The 18,381-nt window shown below is 45.6% G+C and overlaps 1 protein-coding gene across 1 annotated transcript in view; it reads right to left on the bottom strand.

The window, feature by feature from the left end:
- The window catches only part of LOC125447720 (spectrin beta chain, non-erythrocytic 4-like), a 184,419-nt gene that overhangs the window by 82,803 nt on the left and 83,235 nt on the right, over positions 1–18,381 (bottom strand). The window contains exon 19 of the mRNA XM_059641028.1: positions 9,283–9,429. Coding sequence (XP_059497011.1) covers positions 9,283–9,429 — 147 coding nt within the window. The remainder of the gene's footprint in view (positions 1–9,282; positions 9,430–18,381) is intronic.

The raw sequence follows: 18,381 nt of genomic DNA, 5'->3' as shown, positions 1-18,381 counted from the left end.
GTTTGTGTAGGCATCTTCTGAACCGGTTTTTTGGATGTCCATTGTCCTTGAAAACCTGGAAGACGTATTCTTCCTCCTCACAAGCCCACATCAATCCTACAAGTGCTCACCCAAACTAAAGACCCACTCCAGCCATGGACAGGACCAATTTTGTAAATAAGATGCTCTACAAAGACTGTGAGAAGCACTACATAGGACAAACAGGAAGGAAACAAACAAGAGTACATGAACACTGACTGGCTACAAAAAGACATGACCAATACACGCTGATCTCAATTCACACGGACAAGGAGAGCCACCAATTCAACTGGAACAACACCAAAATCCTGGGACAAGCTAAGCAGAGATGGCCAAGGGAATTTCTAGAAGCCTGGTACTCCATGAAGAAAGCCATCAATAAACACATAGAACTTGACCCCATATACACTCCACTGCAGAGGAAAACCAGAAGTGAGGTAATCCAGCTCAATGCACTCTAGAGTTTAAAAACTAGGAGGAAAAACACACCAACTCTTCATCGGAGGCTGCACTGATGGTGTTACCAGCACGGTAATGAAACGTCTGCGGAACAACAAACCAGCTCGGCGAGCCAACCAATCTCAATAATAAATCCCTGCTGTAGTGTGTAATATATTCAGTCCATGCTGTGATATGATACAGAGCCTGTCTCAGCTGCAATACACATGACACAGTTTGTCTTGTAATATACATTCTTCACAGTCTGTGCTGTAACATGCATTATCAATAGTTTGTGTTGTAATCTACCTTATCCATGGCACAATACGTTATTCCTAATATATGCAATCAACAATCCATGCTCTAATATTATACAGAGCACAATGCTTGCTGTAATGTATATTAATCACAGTCTGTGTTGTACTATAATGTGTATAATATAATATATATACAAAATACATGTTTTAATATATATTGTATATATTATATGTTGTAGAGTCCATACAGAAAGTCCAGTATGTGCTTTAATACAAATTATCTACAGTCTACGGTTTAATATCTGAATGTCATCCATGTTGTCATATATGTTATATGCAACCTGGGTCCTTTACCTACCCAAACACCAACACGCTCTGGGGAAGAACCCAGCTCTTTTCTTCTCCATCACCAAATCTCCGATGGTATTTTCTACCTACTATCCACCGTTCCAATTCATCAGATTATGTGCAATGGCCTGCAAGGACAATGGAACCACCAAAGGTGAGGGCAAAGTACGGAGAGAGGGAGGGGGCTCAGTCAACATGGAGTTGGGAGGAGAGGAGCCCAACTCCTTTCTTTCAACGAGATCAGGGCTGATCCAATAATCGGCGACTCCATTTTCCTGCCTTTTCCCCTAATCCTGAAGGATCAATATACTGCAAGTTAACAAAGTGTGTTCTACCTCTTTTGTTTTCGAATCAACCTTTTCAAAGATGTTGTTAAGCACCTCTGGGGCCACAGGCATCCTGATCCAGGGGTAGAGCCACCATTACTGCGCCACAAGATGGTCTGACTAACTCCTGTTTCTTTTTGTTTTAACCTAGTTTTTAATCTTCCTGTTCAAAGATGTTATTACACACTTCTGGTGGTGCTTGAAACCAAGCCCCTTGGACCAGGGGTAGGGACACTATCACTGTGCCACAAGAGGGCCCTCAATTGATCCTTTCCGAATAAACCCAGCGATGTTAAGACACATCCCTGGTTTAGGTAGGATTTAAATGCAAGCCTCCTGGTTAAGAGATAGTGACACTACCACTGTGCCACAAGAGGGCTCAAGACATTGGTAGTTTTAAAATTTAACCTATTTTTCTAGTTAACCTGTTCAGAGATGTTATGTGCCTGTGGAGCTGCTAGGACTTGAGCCTCCCGATCCAGAGGTATGGACACTTGCACCATGCCACACAATAAGATTCTTCTATTCTCTCTTTTTTTTTGTTTAACCTACTTTTCCAGTCAACCCATCAGAGATATTATTACATACAGGAACCCACCCCCGAATGCAAAGAGCAAACAGCATCATCTCTTCTCAATCAAATCTGGAGCTATCCTAGTCGTGCCCTACGTTGGGTCCTGTGATTCTAATACTGACATTCTCAATTTTATATTTGTTTGAACATTTTTCAATTTCATATTTGATCTAACATTTTCAATTTTTTGTTTGACCTAGATATGGCAAGGGGAATTACATTATAAAGTTTGCTGCTGACACGGAACTTGACAATGTAGTAAACTGCGATGAGGACGGCTCTCTGTTTTGGTTTCCTGATGTACGGCATCCACTGTTCTTGCGGTTTTTATTTGTGTAGTTTAGGATTATTTCGGCACGGGCTGGTTGGACCGAAAGGTCTGTTTCCATGCTGTATGACTCTATGAAAGGAGATTTATCAGGAAGGTACCACTTTGAGCTACTTCAGTCTTGAGGAATTGCTGGAATAATTCAGACTGTTGTCCTTACAGCAGTGAAGGATAGCAGATAACTCGGGTCATGAGAGATTTGAAACCGCTCTGGCGAATGGGTCACTAAGTAAGAAACACCAGCTTCAAAGAGGAGACACAGAGAATTTTCTTACACAGAGAGCTATTGGATTCCAGAACCTGAAAAGATGATGGAAGCTGAATACAAAAGCAGGTGCATTAGGAAGGGGAACATACAGAGAACATGGTAGATAGGACGAAGGAGGAAGAGTAGATCATTTCGCCCCTTCATCCATCATCCATAAGATCATGGCTAGTTATGGTCTCAGCTCCACTTTCCCATCTGCCGCTTATAATCCTTGACTCCTTTGTCTCTAAAACATCTATCTTTCTCAAGCCTTGAATAAATTTAAAGACCCAGTCTCCACAACCTTCCACAGATCAGTATTCCACACTCAAACACCACACTGAGAGAGAAAAATTCTCACCTCTCTTAAATGGGAAACACCTTAGCTTTCAACAGTGTCATATTCTTTTATTCTCTCCCACGAGAAGAGCCATCCTCTGGGTACCCACCCAATCCAGTCTCTTCAGAATCATGCATATGGTTATAGAAAAGAAAATCGGAATATATGAAATTGGAGCACCTGTAGGATGTTCAACCGCTCAGTCAACTATGCCAGTCATTAAGATCAAACACTTACTGCAGACTGTTCACACGCATCATCTTAGTGTCCAGCAGCACCCACGTACTTCAGCAGCAACACATCAACTGAACAACGTTCCCTCTAAGATATGCGACTGCTGTGCTGGGAGGTTCCACACACTTCCTCAGATATCCATGCAGCATCATGAAAAATTAGAGTGAACATCACACAACCTGCCATGACTGCCATATTTTCTTAAATTAATTAATTATTCTGGTAGCCTAGCTCTTTACACTTTTTACCTTTCTTTTACCTCAGTGGCGGTTTTATACCGAACAAGAGGAACAAAAGATTAGAGACCTAAACCGAAACTAAAGGCCTTTATTTTTGTTTAAAGACTATTATACTGAACAAATAACCACATTGTTTAGGCAAAAGCAACCAAACACCTTTTCCTTTTATCCCATGAACTCTTTGAGTTTGCTCAACTCTAGCATTCTACTGGAAGTTGCATTCAAGTGCTACGACACACCAGTTTACTACTTATATACGCTCCCAGCAAAAGAGACGATTTAAGTCACTTAATGAGGATTCAGTTTCAGCTGTTTATGAATTAATCTGCTCTTTTACTGTAACCCTGGAATAAGAACCTCACTGAAAGCACCTACAGAGCATAAACTGTAGATTTCAGTTCAATGCCAACAAACTAAATTAGGTTTGTACAAATGAAAGATTCAGACTTTCTTATCCATCAAATATAAGCACTCAGTCCTGTTTCAACATAACCTCCTAGAGCTCTTGTTATTTCCAGGTAATAAAGCCTAGGATACTGTATGTTTTATTAATTGTTCTCTCAACATGTACTAACACACTTATGACTGCTGTGCATATACATTCAGGCCCCTCTACTCTTGCGCCCTCTTTAGAGTTGTAAGCTTTCTCTAATACACAGTCTGTCCATGATCTTCCTATCAATGTGTATACCTCACACTTTTCTGCATTGAATGGCACCTGCCATTACCTATCTGCCCACTCTATCATGTGCCAATGTCCTTTTAAAGTCTTTTTTACACTATCCTCCTCAGAGTTCATAATACTTCCACATTTTGTGTGACCCATAAATTGTGAAATTGTGCCCTGTTACAAGTGGAATAAAAAAAGCTTTTTAATAGGTACTAATATTTAGTGGCTGCTTTTAAAACATGTTAACAAGCCCCACAAAGCTGACTGCTATAATCGGGCAACTGAACAAAACAGTAACTTTCCAGAAGCTTCTGCAGAATGAGCGTCAGCCAGACATCAACACCTCACATACTTTATGACTCTAAACTTTGGTGTTATAAATTGCTACAGAGATGAGAGTCGCTGAGAGAGAAAAAACTACAGAATAGATTAGCAAGAGATATAGATAATGTGAATGGTTGATGTTTTTTTCCCTAGGGTAGGAGTTTTCAAGACTAGGGGGCATATTTTTAAAGTGAGAGGGGAAACATTTAAAAAAGACATGACAGGCAAATTTTTTAATACCAAGAATGGTTCATATGTGGGATGAACTTCCAGAGGAAGTGGTGGATGAGGGTAGAATTAGAACATTTAAAAGTACATGAATAAGAAATGTTTGGAGGGATATGGGCCAAGCGCAGGCAGATGCGACTGGTTTAGTTTGGGAGCATGGTCGGCATGGACTGGTTGGGCCAAAGGGTCTGTCCAATGCTTTGAGATCTATGAACTCGCGAGTTACACGTATGTTACAATAAGGGTTGTGAATGACTTGTGAGTGTCCAAGACAGCCCAGCACATTATATCACATAACATATGAAATCATTCTGAAGTCATTCATGAAATATGATGCTAATGTACCATATAGGTCCAATGTTGTATTATTTGTTTGATCTAACAAAACACTGACCCACTTACACAACCACAGCCAATCAAGAACCTTCCAAGACCAACCCTTTCACATCTCAAATCATTTACAAATATTTCACACAATAATGCAATTTCATAAATAGCAATAATAACATGAAACAATGTTGTGTGCAACCGCAGATACTGATAACATCTAGAGATAACCAAACTAATCCAGGACTCTTAAACTAAAAGAGTACCCAAAATAACCTACTCTCCCCAATAACCCACCAACACACAAAAAACCCAGCCCCACCTATAAGTCAGCATTACCAGAAAACCCACAAGCCCCAAATAACCCAGATCGCCCAAAATAATCAACCAGCCCGCAAATAACCCAGTGTTGCCAGAAAATCCAGACCCCACAAACAACCCAGTCCCACATAAATAATCCATCACCCCCAATAACCCATCACAACTGAAATAAACCAGACCCATAATAACCCAGCACACCCCCCAATATAACCCACTCCCCCAGCGAAATAAACCAGACCTGTAATAACTCGGCACCCCCAATAATCCAGCAACCCCCCCCCAATATAAACCACCCCCCGCCCAAAATAAAACAGCTCCATAATAACCCGGCACCCCCAATATCCCAGCAACACCCCAATATAAACCACCACCCCCGAAATAAACCAGACCTGTAATAACTCGGCACCCCCAATAATCCAGCAACCCCCTCCAGTATAAACCAACCCCCCTCCCCAAAATAAACCAGCCCCGTAATAACCCGGCACTCCCAATATCCCAGCAATCCCCCAATATAAACCACACCCCCGAAAATAAACCAGCCCCGTAATAACCCGGCACCCCCAATATCCCAGCAACCCCCCCAAAGTAAACCACCGCCCCCAAAATAAACCAGCCCCGTAATAACCCAGCACCCCCAATATCCCAGCAACCACCCCAATATAAACCACCTCCCCCAAAAATAAACCAGCCCCCTAATAACCCGGCACCCCCACCAATATAAACCACCCCCCCGAAATAAACCAGACCCATAATAACCCAGCAACCCCCCCAATATAAACCACCCCCCCCAAAATAAACCAGACCCGTAATAACCCGGCACCCCCAATAATCCAGCAACCCCCCCCCAATATAAACCACCCCCCGCCCAAAATAAACCAGCTCCATAATAACCCGGCACCCCCAATATCCCAGCAACACCCCAATATAAACCACCACCCCCAAAATAAACCAGACCTGTAATAACTCGGCACCCCCAATAATCCAGCAACCCCCCCCAATATAAACCAACCCCCCCCCCCGAAATAAACCAGCCCCGTAATAACCCGGCACTCCCATTATCCCAGCAATCCCCCAATATAAACCACACCCCCGAAAATAAACCAGCCCCGTAATAACCCGGCACCCCCAATATCCCAGCAACCCCCCCAAAGTAAACCACCGCCCCCAAAATAAACCAGCCCCGTAATAACCCAGCACTCCCAATATCCCAGCAACCCCCCCAATATAAACCACCCCCCCCAAAAATAAACCAGCCCCCTAATAACCTGGCACCCCCACCAATATAAACCACACCCCCGAAAATAAACCAGCCCCGTAATAACCCGGCACCCCCAATATCCCAGCAACCCCCCCAAAGTAAACCACCGTCCCCAAAATAAACCAGCCCCGTAATAACCCAGCACTCCCAATATTCCAGCAACCCCCCCAATATAAACCACCCCCCCCAAAAATAAACCAGCCCCCTAATAACCTGGCACCCCCACCAATATAAACCACCCCCCCCGAAATAAACCAGACCCGTAATAACCCAGCAACCCCCCCCAATATAAACCAACCCCCCCCAAAATAAACCAGACCCGTAATAACCCAGCACCCCCAATATCCCAGCAACCCCCCCAATATAAACCACCCCCCCCGAAAATAAACCAGACCCATAATAACCCAGCACCCCCAATATCCCAGCAACCCCCCCAATATAAACCACACCCCGAAAATAAACCAGACCCGTCATAACCCAGCACCCCCAATAACCCAACAACCCCACCAATATAAACCTCCCCCCCCCAAAATAAACCAGACCCGTAATAACCCAGCACACCCCCCAATATAAACCAGCCCCCCCAAAATAAACCAGGCCCGTAATAACCCGGCACCCCCAATATCCCAGCAACACCCCAATATAAACCACCCCCCTGAATTAAACCAGACCCGTAATAGCCCGGCATCCCCAATAACCCAGCAACCCCCCAATATAAACCACCCCCCCGAAATAAACCAGCCCCCCCAATAACCCAGCACCCCCCCAAAATAAACCGGCCCCTCCCAAAATAAACCAGACCCGTAATAACCTGGCACGCCCAATATCCCAGCAACCCCCCCCAGTATAAACCACCCCCCCCAAAATAAACCAGCCCCGTAATAACCTGGCACCCCCAATATCCCAGCAACCCCCCCAAAGTAAACCACCGTCCCCAAAATAAACCAGCCCCGTAATAACCCAGCACTCCCAATATTCCAGCAACCCCCCCAATATAAACCACCCCCCCCCAAAATAAACCAGCCCCCTAATAACCTGGCACCCCCACCAATATAAACCACCCCCCCCGAAATAAACCAGACCCGTAATAACCCAGCAACCCCCCCAATATAAACCAACCCCCCCAAAATAAACCAGACCCGTAATAACCCAGCACCCCCAATATCCCAGCAACCCCCCCAATATAAACCACCCCCCCCGAAAATAAACCAGACCCATAATAACCCAGCACCCCCAATATCCCAGCAACCCCCCCAATATAAACCACACCCCGAAAATAAACCAGACCCGTCATAACCCAGCACCCCCAATAACCCAACAACCCCACCAATATAAACCTCCCCCCCCCAAAATAAACCAGACCCGTAATAACCCAGCACACCCCCCAATATAAACCAGCCCCCCCAAAATAAACCAGGCCCGTAATAACCCGGCACCCCCAATATCCCAGCAACACCCCAATATAAACCACCCCCCTGAATTAAACCAGACCCGTAATAGCCCGGCATCCCCAATAACCCAGCAACCCCCCAATATAAACCACCCCCCCGAAATAAACCAGCCCCCCCAATAACCCAGCACCCCCCCAAAATAAACCGGCCCCTCCCAAAATAAACCAGACCCGTAATAACCTGGCACGCCCAATATCCCAGCAACCCCCCCCAGTATAAACCACCCCCCCCAAAATAAACCAGCCCCGTAATAACCTGGCACCCCCAATATCCCAGCAACCCCCCCCAGTATAAACCACCCCCCCCGAAAATAAACCAGCCCCCCCCACAATAACCCAGCACCCCCCCCAAAATAAACCGGCCCCTCCCAATAACCCAGCACCCCCAAAATAAATGAGCCCCCTAATAACCCAGCACCCCCAATAACCCAGAGCCCCCAAAATAAACGCACACCCCAAAAACACAGCATCCCCAAAATAAACCAGCTCCCGCAAAATCAACCAGCCCCTCCCAATAATCCAGCAGCCCCAAAATAAACCAGCACCCCTAAAATAAACCAGCACCCCCTAAATAACCCACCAGCCCCAATAACCCAGCACCCCTAAAATAAACCAGCACCCCCTAAATAACCCTCCAGCCCCAATAACCCAGTACCCCTGAAATAAACGAACTGCCCCCCAATAACCTAGCACCCCAATAAACCAGTACCCCCAATAACCCAGCACCCCTGAAATATATCAGCCTCTCCAATAACCCAAACGCCCCAATAACCCAGCACCCCTAAAATAAACCAGCACCCCCTAAATAACCCTCCAGCCCCAATAACCCTGTACCCCTGAAATAAACGAACTGCCCCCCAATAACCTAGCATCCCAATAAACCAGTACCCCCAATAACCCAGCACCCCTGAAATATATCAGCCTCTCCAATAACCCAAACGCCCCAATAACCCAGTACCCCCCCGCAAATAATCCAGTGCCCCTAAATAACCAAAGGCCCCTAAGTAACTTGCATTTCCAGATAATCTGGGACCCCCAGATTAAATTGTGACTCTCCAAGTAACCCAGGATCCCAAAATAACCCAAGAACCCCCCAATAACTCATTGCCCCAAATAACTCCAGATGCTTTCCTGATAGCCCAGACTGCCTGATAACTCGGGCTCCCTGTATTTATGTTGATGTTAAGAAAGACTTACAGTAGGATGAAATCATTACAGAAAATTCAAGCAGAACAAATTATAAAAATACAGCAGAGATACTTGAGTCGGACAGCCTCTCAATTTCGGTCACAATTCTCCCCGGTCCCTTAGTCACTGCGCCCTCACAACCCACCACCCCCACCCCACCCCCTTACCTTCTCAATCTTAGCCAGCCATTCCCGGTTCAACGCTAGCTCTGCCATAAACGCCTGGTGCTTCAGCCATTTTTTGTGCAGCTTCTGAACATCATCGTGTGACGTGGTCCGGACTGTCAGCATCTTCTCATTAATCCAGTCGCCCAACTGCAAGTAACAGTGGAGACTCTGAGATCATTCAGCTCCCCCCACTCCTCCTCCAACACATCCTGGATTGAGAGTGCTGCAGTCCCACTTTCCCATCTCCTTGTCTGACCTCAGCACATTCAGTGAATGTGGAATGCTGCAGTGTACCTACATCCTACACTCTCTCTCTCTTCTGTCTAAACACACACGTGCGCGCACACACACACACACACACACACACACACACACACACACACACACACACACACACACACACACACACACACACGTCAACAAGGTACTGCACTGCTTCGACACCTCCAGCTGGATCCAAGAACTGAACAGATACCAGCTCAGGCCCGAGATTACAGAGAGAATGGCATCTTTTCAAACCCGAGCAATAGAAGCTAGTGGGTTTAATCAGAGAATGCTTCACTGCGAAGGAGAGTCAGGCAGGATTTGTCACAGCCGCATCAACAGCCTGAGCGAGGTGGGGGGAGGGGTGAGCTCGGAAGGGAGCACCAGCTTTCAGAAGCAATGTTATACAAGAGGCACGGACACACTTCACACTCAGTGATGGTAGCGAGACAGGCCGGCTCACCAACCAACACGTCCTGTCCTTGCAATGTCTGAAAGGGTATCGGCTACTGACTAATGATCCAGCAACCCCCGAACTCATCCCAAAAACCAATCCAGTGACCTTGAGCATATCCCGGCAACCAACCTGGCAACCTCCAAACTCATCCCGGCATCCACCTGACAATCTCTGAACTCATCCCGGCAACCACCTGGCAACCTCTAAACTCATCACGGCAACCAACCTGGCAACCTGTAAACTCATCCTGGCAACCAACCTGACAACCTGTAAATTCATCCCGGCAACCAACCTGACAACCTCTGAACTCATCCCAGCAACCACCTGGCAACCTCTAAACTCATCCCGGCAACCAACCTGGCAACCTGTAAACTCATCCCGGCAACCAACCTGACAACCTCTAAACTCATCCCGGCATCCACTTGGCAACCTCCAAACTCATCCCAGTAACCACTTGACAACCTGTAAACTCATCCAGGTAACCACTTGGCAACCTCTAAACTGATCTTGGCAACCAAACTGACAAACTCTAAACTCATCGCGGCAACCAACCTGGCAACCTCTAAACTCATTCCGACAACCAATGTGGCAACCTCCAAACTCATCCTAGCAACCATCTGGCAACCTCTAAACTCATCCCGGCAACCAACCTGGCAACCTCTAAACTCATCCCGGCAACTAACCTGGCAACCTCTAAACTCATCCCGGCATCCACTTGGCAACCTCCAAACTCATCCCAGTAACCACTTGACAACCTGTAAACTCATCCAGGTAACCACTTGGCAAACTCCAAACTCATCCCGGTAACCACTTGGCAACCTCTAAACTCATCCCAGTAACCACTTGGCAACCTCTAAACTCATCCAGGTAACCACTTGGCAACCTCTAAACTGATCTTGGCAACCAAACTGGCAAACTCTAAACTCATCCCGGCAACATCTAAACACATCCTGGCAACCAACCTGGCAATCTCTAAACACATCTTGGCAACCAATGTGGCAACCTCCAAACTCATCCTAGCAACCATCTGGCAATCTCCAAACTCATCCCAGCAACCACCTGGCAACCTCCAAACTCATCCTAGCAACCACCTGGCAACCTCTGAACTCATCCTGGCAACCAACCTGGCAACCTCTAAACACATCTCGGCAACTAATGTGGCAACCTCCAAACTCATCCTAGCAACTTCTGAACTCATCCTGGCAACCTCCAAACTCATCCTGGTAATGTGACTGGCAACCACTGAACCAACTTGGCAACCACTAAAGTGTCCTGGCAGCCCCTGAACATATTCCAGCAACAAGCTGGCAAACACTGAGCTCATCGTGATGACAAGCCCAGCAGCCAAAGAATACATCCTGGCAACCGGTGAACATGCCCTAGCAACCATTACATCATCTAGGCAACCAGTCTCCCAATAACCAATTATTGAACATCTCCCAGCAACCAGTGAACACATCCAAGAAACCATCCTGGCAACTACCAAACCCATCCTGGTAACCAACAAATGCACTGCAGCAACCGGCCCAATAAACACTAACCCATCCTGGTAACCTTTGAACATATCCCTGTGACCAGTGCTCACCTCCTGAGAAGTAACTCAGCAATCAATTAACACATTCGTGCATGCACTGAGCTCATTCTCGCAGTCATTCCCAGTGCAGGTTCGTGGATCACTAAGAGAGATCATAAACGGGTACATAAAGTATCAAAATAGGGTGAATAGAACATGGGCCTTTCTAGCTGAAGGACTGGAACACACAGAGGTTGGAATTTCAATACAGCTGCACAGTTAGGCCACTCCTGAAATACTGTGAGTGCTACAGAGCAATGCATCAACCACAGACCTTGGAGAGAGTGCAGTATAGATTTACCAGAATGATGCCTGCATTCTGATGGTTAAAGTACTTGGGTATATAGGCCAAACTCTGGCGGTACAGCCCGGAATTTAGAAAGTTAAGAGATGAATTAGTTATGTTTTGAAGATATGAAGGAGGATGACAGAGGCAGATTGAGGGAATCTGTTTTTGCTGATCGGGGCGTATAAGAGCAGGGAGCAAATTGTAAAAGCTGGAGTCAGACCTTTCAGGAGTGGAATTGGGGAACATTTCCATGTACAGAGGGTGTTGGAAATTTGGAATCCTCTCAAATAGTAGTTGTGGTGAGATCAATTGTAAATATTAAATCTGCGTTCATATTCGTACTAAACAAAGGTCTAAAGGAAATGAAGTAAAAGTGGTTATAAGTGGAATCAGTTCACAGGTCAACCACAGACTCACTAAATGACAGAACAGGATTGAGGGCTTCTTCCATGTTTCTATTTAACTAAATTCCCATTCCAGCATCTAAGCACATTCCATACATGTTGCAGCAATCACTGAGCATACTGTATTCCCAGCTCCCAAACATATCTTGGCAACTCTGCCAGTCACTGTCAAATCACAGCCTGGCTATCACACAACAGTGCCCGGCAACCATGCTGGAAAACCATCTTGGTAAACTCATCACTCTGACTGAAGGATAGCCCTGCTCCCCTGCTGGAAGTTGGACGCAGAACACAACAGGCAACATACAGAAGGGACAACAGACAGACAGCTATTCATCAACCAATAGGCAGCTAGGATTGAGTTACAGGCAGGGATCTAACCCACCCAGTTTGAGGGAAAAGAAAAACATGAAGACTTGGTGGCCCAAATCTATTCAAGGGCTTCAGAAAGTTTCTATACAGATGGATGGATGCCCAGGGATTGAGATAGAGAATATCATCTAAGGAAGGGATTCAGGAATTTCTCCATGGAATTTAGGCAGCACGGTTGCTTAGTGGTTAGCACTGCTGCCTCAGTGCCAGGGACCCAGGTTCAATTCTGTCCTCAGACATCTGTCTGTGTGGTGTTTGCATATTCTCCCCGTGTCTACATGGGTTCCTCTGGGTGCTCCGGTTTCCTCCGACATTAGGTAGGAAGTTAGGTGGATCGGTCATGCTAAATTACCCCATAGTGTCCAGCAATCTACAGGCTAGGGGGATTAGCCATGGGAAATGCAGGGATACAGGGATAGGGTAGGACAGTGGGCCTGGATAGGATGCTCTTCAGAGGGACAGTGTGGACTCGTTGGGCTGAATGGCGTGTTTCAGCATTGTAGAAATTCTACGAGTCTAATAACAAATGACAGGCTGCAATGAATGTTTGGGGGTTTACATATAGAATAATAGGTACTTATGAAAGTGTAACTGAAGGAACTCTAATTGGACAGATAGTGAGAATCATAAATAGAACAGATTCCCATCTCTCTCCAAAGCTTCATTCAGTATGAAATAAAGCTGGAATTCAAGTCTAGAATTTCATCATGGTTTGTACAGGATAATGGGAGATCTGAGAGTGGTTTATGCTGAAGTCTAATCAAAGGTTATAGATAGAAAAACAAATCCCCAAGAAAGTGTTACAGACTGGAATCTAATTGAGCAGCACAAGTGGGTTGATGTATAAACCAACAGATAATCCAACAGAGAGATTCAGGAGAGAATTTAGTCAAAGGATTTATATACAAAATAGCACAGAGCCAAGAACGGGTTGCAGGTTGGAATCAGAGTTCACGAAATTTATATATAGACTAAAAAATACCTGGGATTAACTACAGGCTAGAATCTAATTGATGATTTTGGTGGGGGTTTACACTTAGTAACAGACAGCAAGTAATGAATTATTATTTAATTGTGGGTTTCAGGGGATCCATACGAATGGCATTTGGTAGCAGAGAATTTATTAACATGCAAAGAATTATTCTGATAATCAATTGTCAGACAGGTTCATACTGTGGTGCTCATGTACTGGAAGTTTCATGTATTAACATACACGACCCTGTGCTGTGCAGGCAGAAGGAACATGTCCACACACTGCACCTGTCTCAACTCAGCAAATAAATGACAGCCATTCTCTGGTTCATTTCTCATGGCAACGCCTTGACCAATCACTGGGAAGCTGCCCGATTTAAATTTTAAACAAAGCTCAGTTTATTGTCAGTCATCATCTAACAGTGCATTCTCCAGGACAATGCCTAGCCAGAATCCAATTGCCAATCAACCAGCACATTCCTCTCACGCAGTATTGATGCTGTCTTCTCAATACGTTGGTAGTCTTGTGAATTATCCTGATGAGTGCAATATAAAACAAAGCTTCAACAAAGTCTTTCTTTTGTCAGCCATACTCAAGATTAATCCCAAAAGATATCAGAAACCTAAGAATGCATTAAAGGCTGGAATCTAATTGAGTGGGTAATGGGTTGGAATAACAACAAGAATACAGATGGAGAAATAGTTTCTTTAATCCTTCCAGCCTATCCAACCATTCACCAAGCTCATGGATGAACTATGACCTTGTTCAATATATTCACTCCCGCCTCTCATTCCTAGGTTATTGGACATCTAACCACCTCAGATTCAAACATAGAAATTGGCGCAGGATCGCTGGGAGGTGAATCCCAAATGATACTTTGTGTGGAGAAAGGATTCCTAGACTCACGCTGGAAAAGATGAGCTGTAAGCATTTGTCTGTAAGCATGGGTGGTCTTCCCTGTCAATCTTGACTCCCAATCGGCTAATGGCTGACCACTCCTGAGCCTCTTCTTACCAGTGATGGCATGGGGATGGAGACGGAGGCTTGTTATGTGGACAACAGGTAGAGGGGGGAGCTGAGTGTGGAGTGCAGTGCCTATTCCTTGTTCAAAGTCGCTCTGTAGCTGATGGAGGGGCAATATTGGAAAAGAAGTCTCATTGAGTGTCACAGCCAAAACCACAGCCTCATTGCTAAAACCAACCCTCCCTGCCTACCATCACTCACATCTGGCCTGGGATCCAGGTACAGTTCCAGCCTCAGGTGGGTGTTGCCCTGACAGCAGCCACTGCCTCCCCTCACCGATGACATTCATAGTCAAGAGAGCTGTCAGCCTCTAATTGGTGGCACCATTCAATGGGTGGGATCCCCCACATCTTAAAGGATGCCACTCGTCATATCCTGTCAATTAACGTGCCCATTATCCCTGACTCTCCTGACACAGTTAATGTCCTAACCACCTCAGTAAGCCCCTCTCCTCCATGATCTTCAGCTTTAGGAGCAGTCACTTATGAAGAGCTTTACCAAAGCTCGCGGGAAGTGCGTAAAAAGAACACCCATAGTCATCCCACTGTCCACCAGTTCAGCAACTTTTCCAGAGAAAAACTCCATCAACTTCATCAGTCCTGTTACAAATCCACGCTGGCACTCTCTGACCAGCTGAAAAACTTCGGTCATCCTGAAATTAACTCAAGATTCCCCGTCATTTGCCAGCAGCAAGCGATAGGCTGAATGGTCAAGAATTCCTGGGGTTCTCACCAGCCTTTCCTTGGATGGCCCTCCAAAAAGCACCATTTTTCCAATGTCTCCAGAATCTGAGAGAACCAAGAAGATCCAAGTCAGAGCATTTGAGACAACCTCACCCACTTTCTTGAAAGCCACAGGCTAAAGACCCTTCTGGCCTGGGGGTCTGAAAGTCTTCAGGCACCAATATTTCCTTCAGCGCTACAAAAGACAGACTTGTTGCTAAAGTGTTTTATCTTGGACTCACTAGGGCCCAAAGGTGGTGATGGTTTGGTGGTATTATCACTGTCAATCCAGAGACCCAGATAATCTTCTGGGGACCAGGTTTATTCTTGCCATGGCAGATCATGTAATCTGAATTGAATTTTTATTTAAACAACTATAATTAAGACTCAAACGGTGATCATGAATCAATTCTCAACTGTCAGGGAAAACCCATCTGGTTCACTAATGTCTTTTAGAGAAGGAAAGTGCCATCCTTACCAGGTTTGGCCTACCTGTGACTCCAGACCCACAGCAATGTGGTCAATACTTAACTGTTCTCTGAGCAATTAGGGATGGGCAACAAAATACTGGCCCTCATCCCATGAATTAACCGAAAAAAAAAGCAATATGAGCAACTTGCAAATGATTTACAGGGGTAAAGGTTGCTGGCTGACTGGTTACTAGGAAGCGACATACATTTAGATACACAGACCCATTCTCTACAAACAAATGAATATGTTGAAGTCTCGCACCTTTTCTGAATTACTCAGGACCCTGCTTTCTACCTGGCTAATCAGCATGGACAAGCAAACCAATTCATATACCCTTTTCTCCCATTGCATAAATTGTCATGATCACTTCACTTTTGATATTCTTGCATTTGTCCTGATATAGCAAGAGAGAAATCTCTGCCTGCATGTCTCTCCCTTCAGTAGTGATTTGCTTGAGTCAATCAAGATGAAAGATTGAGCCTACTTCATCCCGGATTTAATGCTCGTCTCTGCAGGGTCTCTGGCATGCTGTCAGCTTCCTCCACTGTAGGGAAGGTGGTAGTGTAGTGGTGCTGTTACTAGACCAGTAATCCAGAGACCCAAGCTAATGTTCTGGCAGGTGTCGAATTAAATGCTAATCTAATGCTGACCATGTAACTATTGTAAAATACCATCTGCGTCACTAATACCCATCAGGAAAGGAAATCTGACATTCTTAACCCATGTGGAGTCCATGTGACTCCAGACAGCAATATGACTGGTTCTTAACTGCCCCGTTCCCCATGGTAGGCGATTGCAGAAAATACGGAGGCATGGGATTGAGGGTGATTTAGCAGTTTGGATCAGAAATTGGCTAGCTGTTAGAAGGCAGAGGGTGGTGGTTGATGGGGAATGTTCATCCTGGAGACCAGTGACTAGTGGTGTACCACAAGGATCTGTTTTGGGGCCACTGCTGTTTGTCATTTTTCTAAATGACTTGGATGAGGGCATAGAAGGATGGCTTAGTAAATTTGCAGATGTCAGTAAAGTTGGTGGAGTTATGGATAGTGTGGAAGGATGTTGCAGGTTACAGAGGGACATAGATAAGCTGCAGAGCTGGGTTGAGAGGTGGCAAATGGAGTTTAATGTGGAAAAGTGTGAGGTGATTCACTTTGGAAAGAGTAACAGGAATATACATTAGATTAGATTCCCTACAGTGTGGAAACAGGTGCTTCGGCCCGACAAGTCCACACAGCTCCTTGGAGAATCCCACCCAGACCATCCCCCATAATTCACACACCCCTGAACAGTACAGGCACTTTAGCATAGCCAATCCACCCAGCCTGCACATCTTTGGACTGTGGGAGGAAACCGGAGCACCCAGAGGAAACCCACACAGACAGTCGCCCAAGACGGGAATCGAAACTGGATCGCTGGTGCTATGAGGCTGCAGTGCCACCGTGCTGCCCAAATAGAGTACTGGGCTAATGGTAAGATTCTTGGTAGTGTGGATGAGCAGGGGGATCTTGGTGTCCATGTGCGTAGATCCCTGAAAGTTGCCACCCAGGTTGATAGGGTTGTTAAGAAGGCGTACGGTGTGTTAGGTTTTATTGGTAGAGGGATTGAGTTTCGGAGCCATGAGGTCATGTTGCAGCTGTACAAAACTCTGGTGTGGCCGCATTTGAAGTATTGTGTACAGTTCTGGTCACCGCATTATCGGAAGGATGTGGAAACATCGGAAAGGGTGCAGAGGAGATTTACCAGGATGTTACCTGGTATAGAGAGAAGGTCTTATGAGGAAAGGCTGAGGGACTTGAGGCTGTTTTTGTTCAAGAGAAGAAGGTTAAGAGGTGACTTAATAGAGACATACAAGATGATCAGAGGATTAGATAGGATGGACAGCGAGAGCCTTTTTCCTCGAATGGAGATGGCTAGCATGAGGGGACACAGCTTTAAATTGAGGAGCGATAGATATAGGACAGATGTCAGGGGTAGATTCTTTACTCAGAGGGTAAGGGCGTGGAATGCCCTGCCTGCAACAGTAGTAGACTCGCCAACTTTAAGGGCATTTAAATGGTCATTGGATAAACATATGGATGATAATGGAATAGTGTAGGTTAGATGGGCTTCAGATTGTTGCACCAACCTGTGAAACCATCGCGGCCCGAAGGGCCTCAACTGCACTGTAATGTTCTAAGTTCTATGTTCTCTGAAACAGACCAGTTACATACAACATCCAAGGAATGAAATGAGACACCTGCACCAACCTAGATACCAGAAATTATAACAGTAAACACTGCTCGTTCAATCCTGCAAAGTTCTCATGACCAACTTCTGGGGGCTTATGCCAAAATTGGGAGAGGTGTCCCCCAGACTAACCAAGCAATAGCCTGACACAGTCACACTCACGGTATCATCTATTACGACACCATTATTACTGTCTTTAGATGTGTCGTATTCCTTCAGCAGGGCAGGCCCAGAAGACAGGGACAGCACAGTGGCATACAGCCTGCCCTCAGAGTCTTCAGTATTGAATCTGGACCCCATGAAGATTTAATGTCATTAAGTCAAA

The sequence above is a fragment of the Stegostoma tigrinum genome, chromosome 39 (genome assembly GCF_030684315.1).
Source record: "Stegostoma tigrinum isolate sSteTig4 chromosome 39, sSteTig4.hap1, whole genome shotgun sequence".
Lineage (NCBI taxonomy): Eukaryota > Metazoa > Chordata > Chondrichthyes > Orectolobiformes > Stegostomatidae > Stegostoma > Stegostoma tigrinum.
Note: the sequence above shows the minus strand (reverse complement) of the source record. Positions and strands in the feature narration are given on the sequence as shown.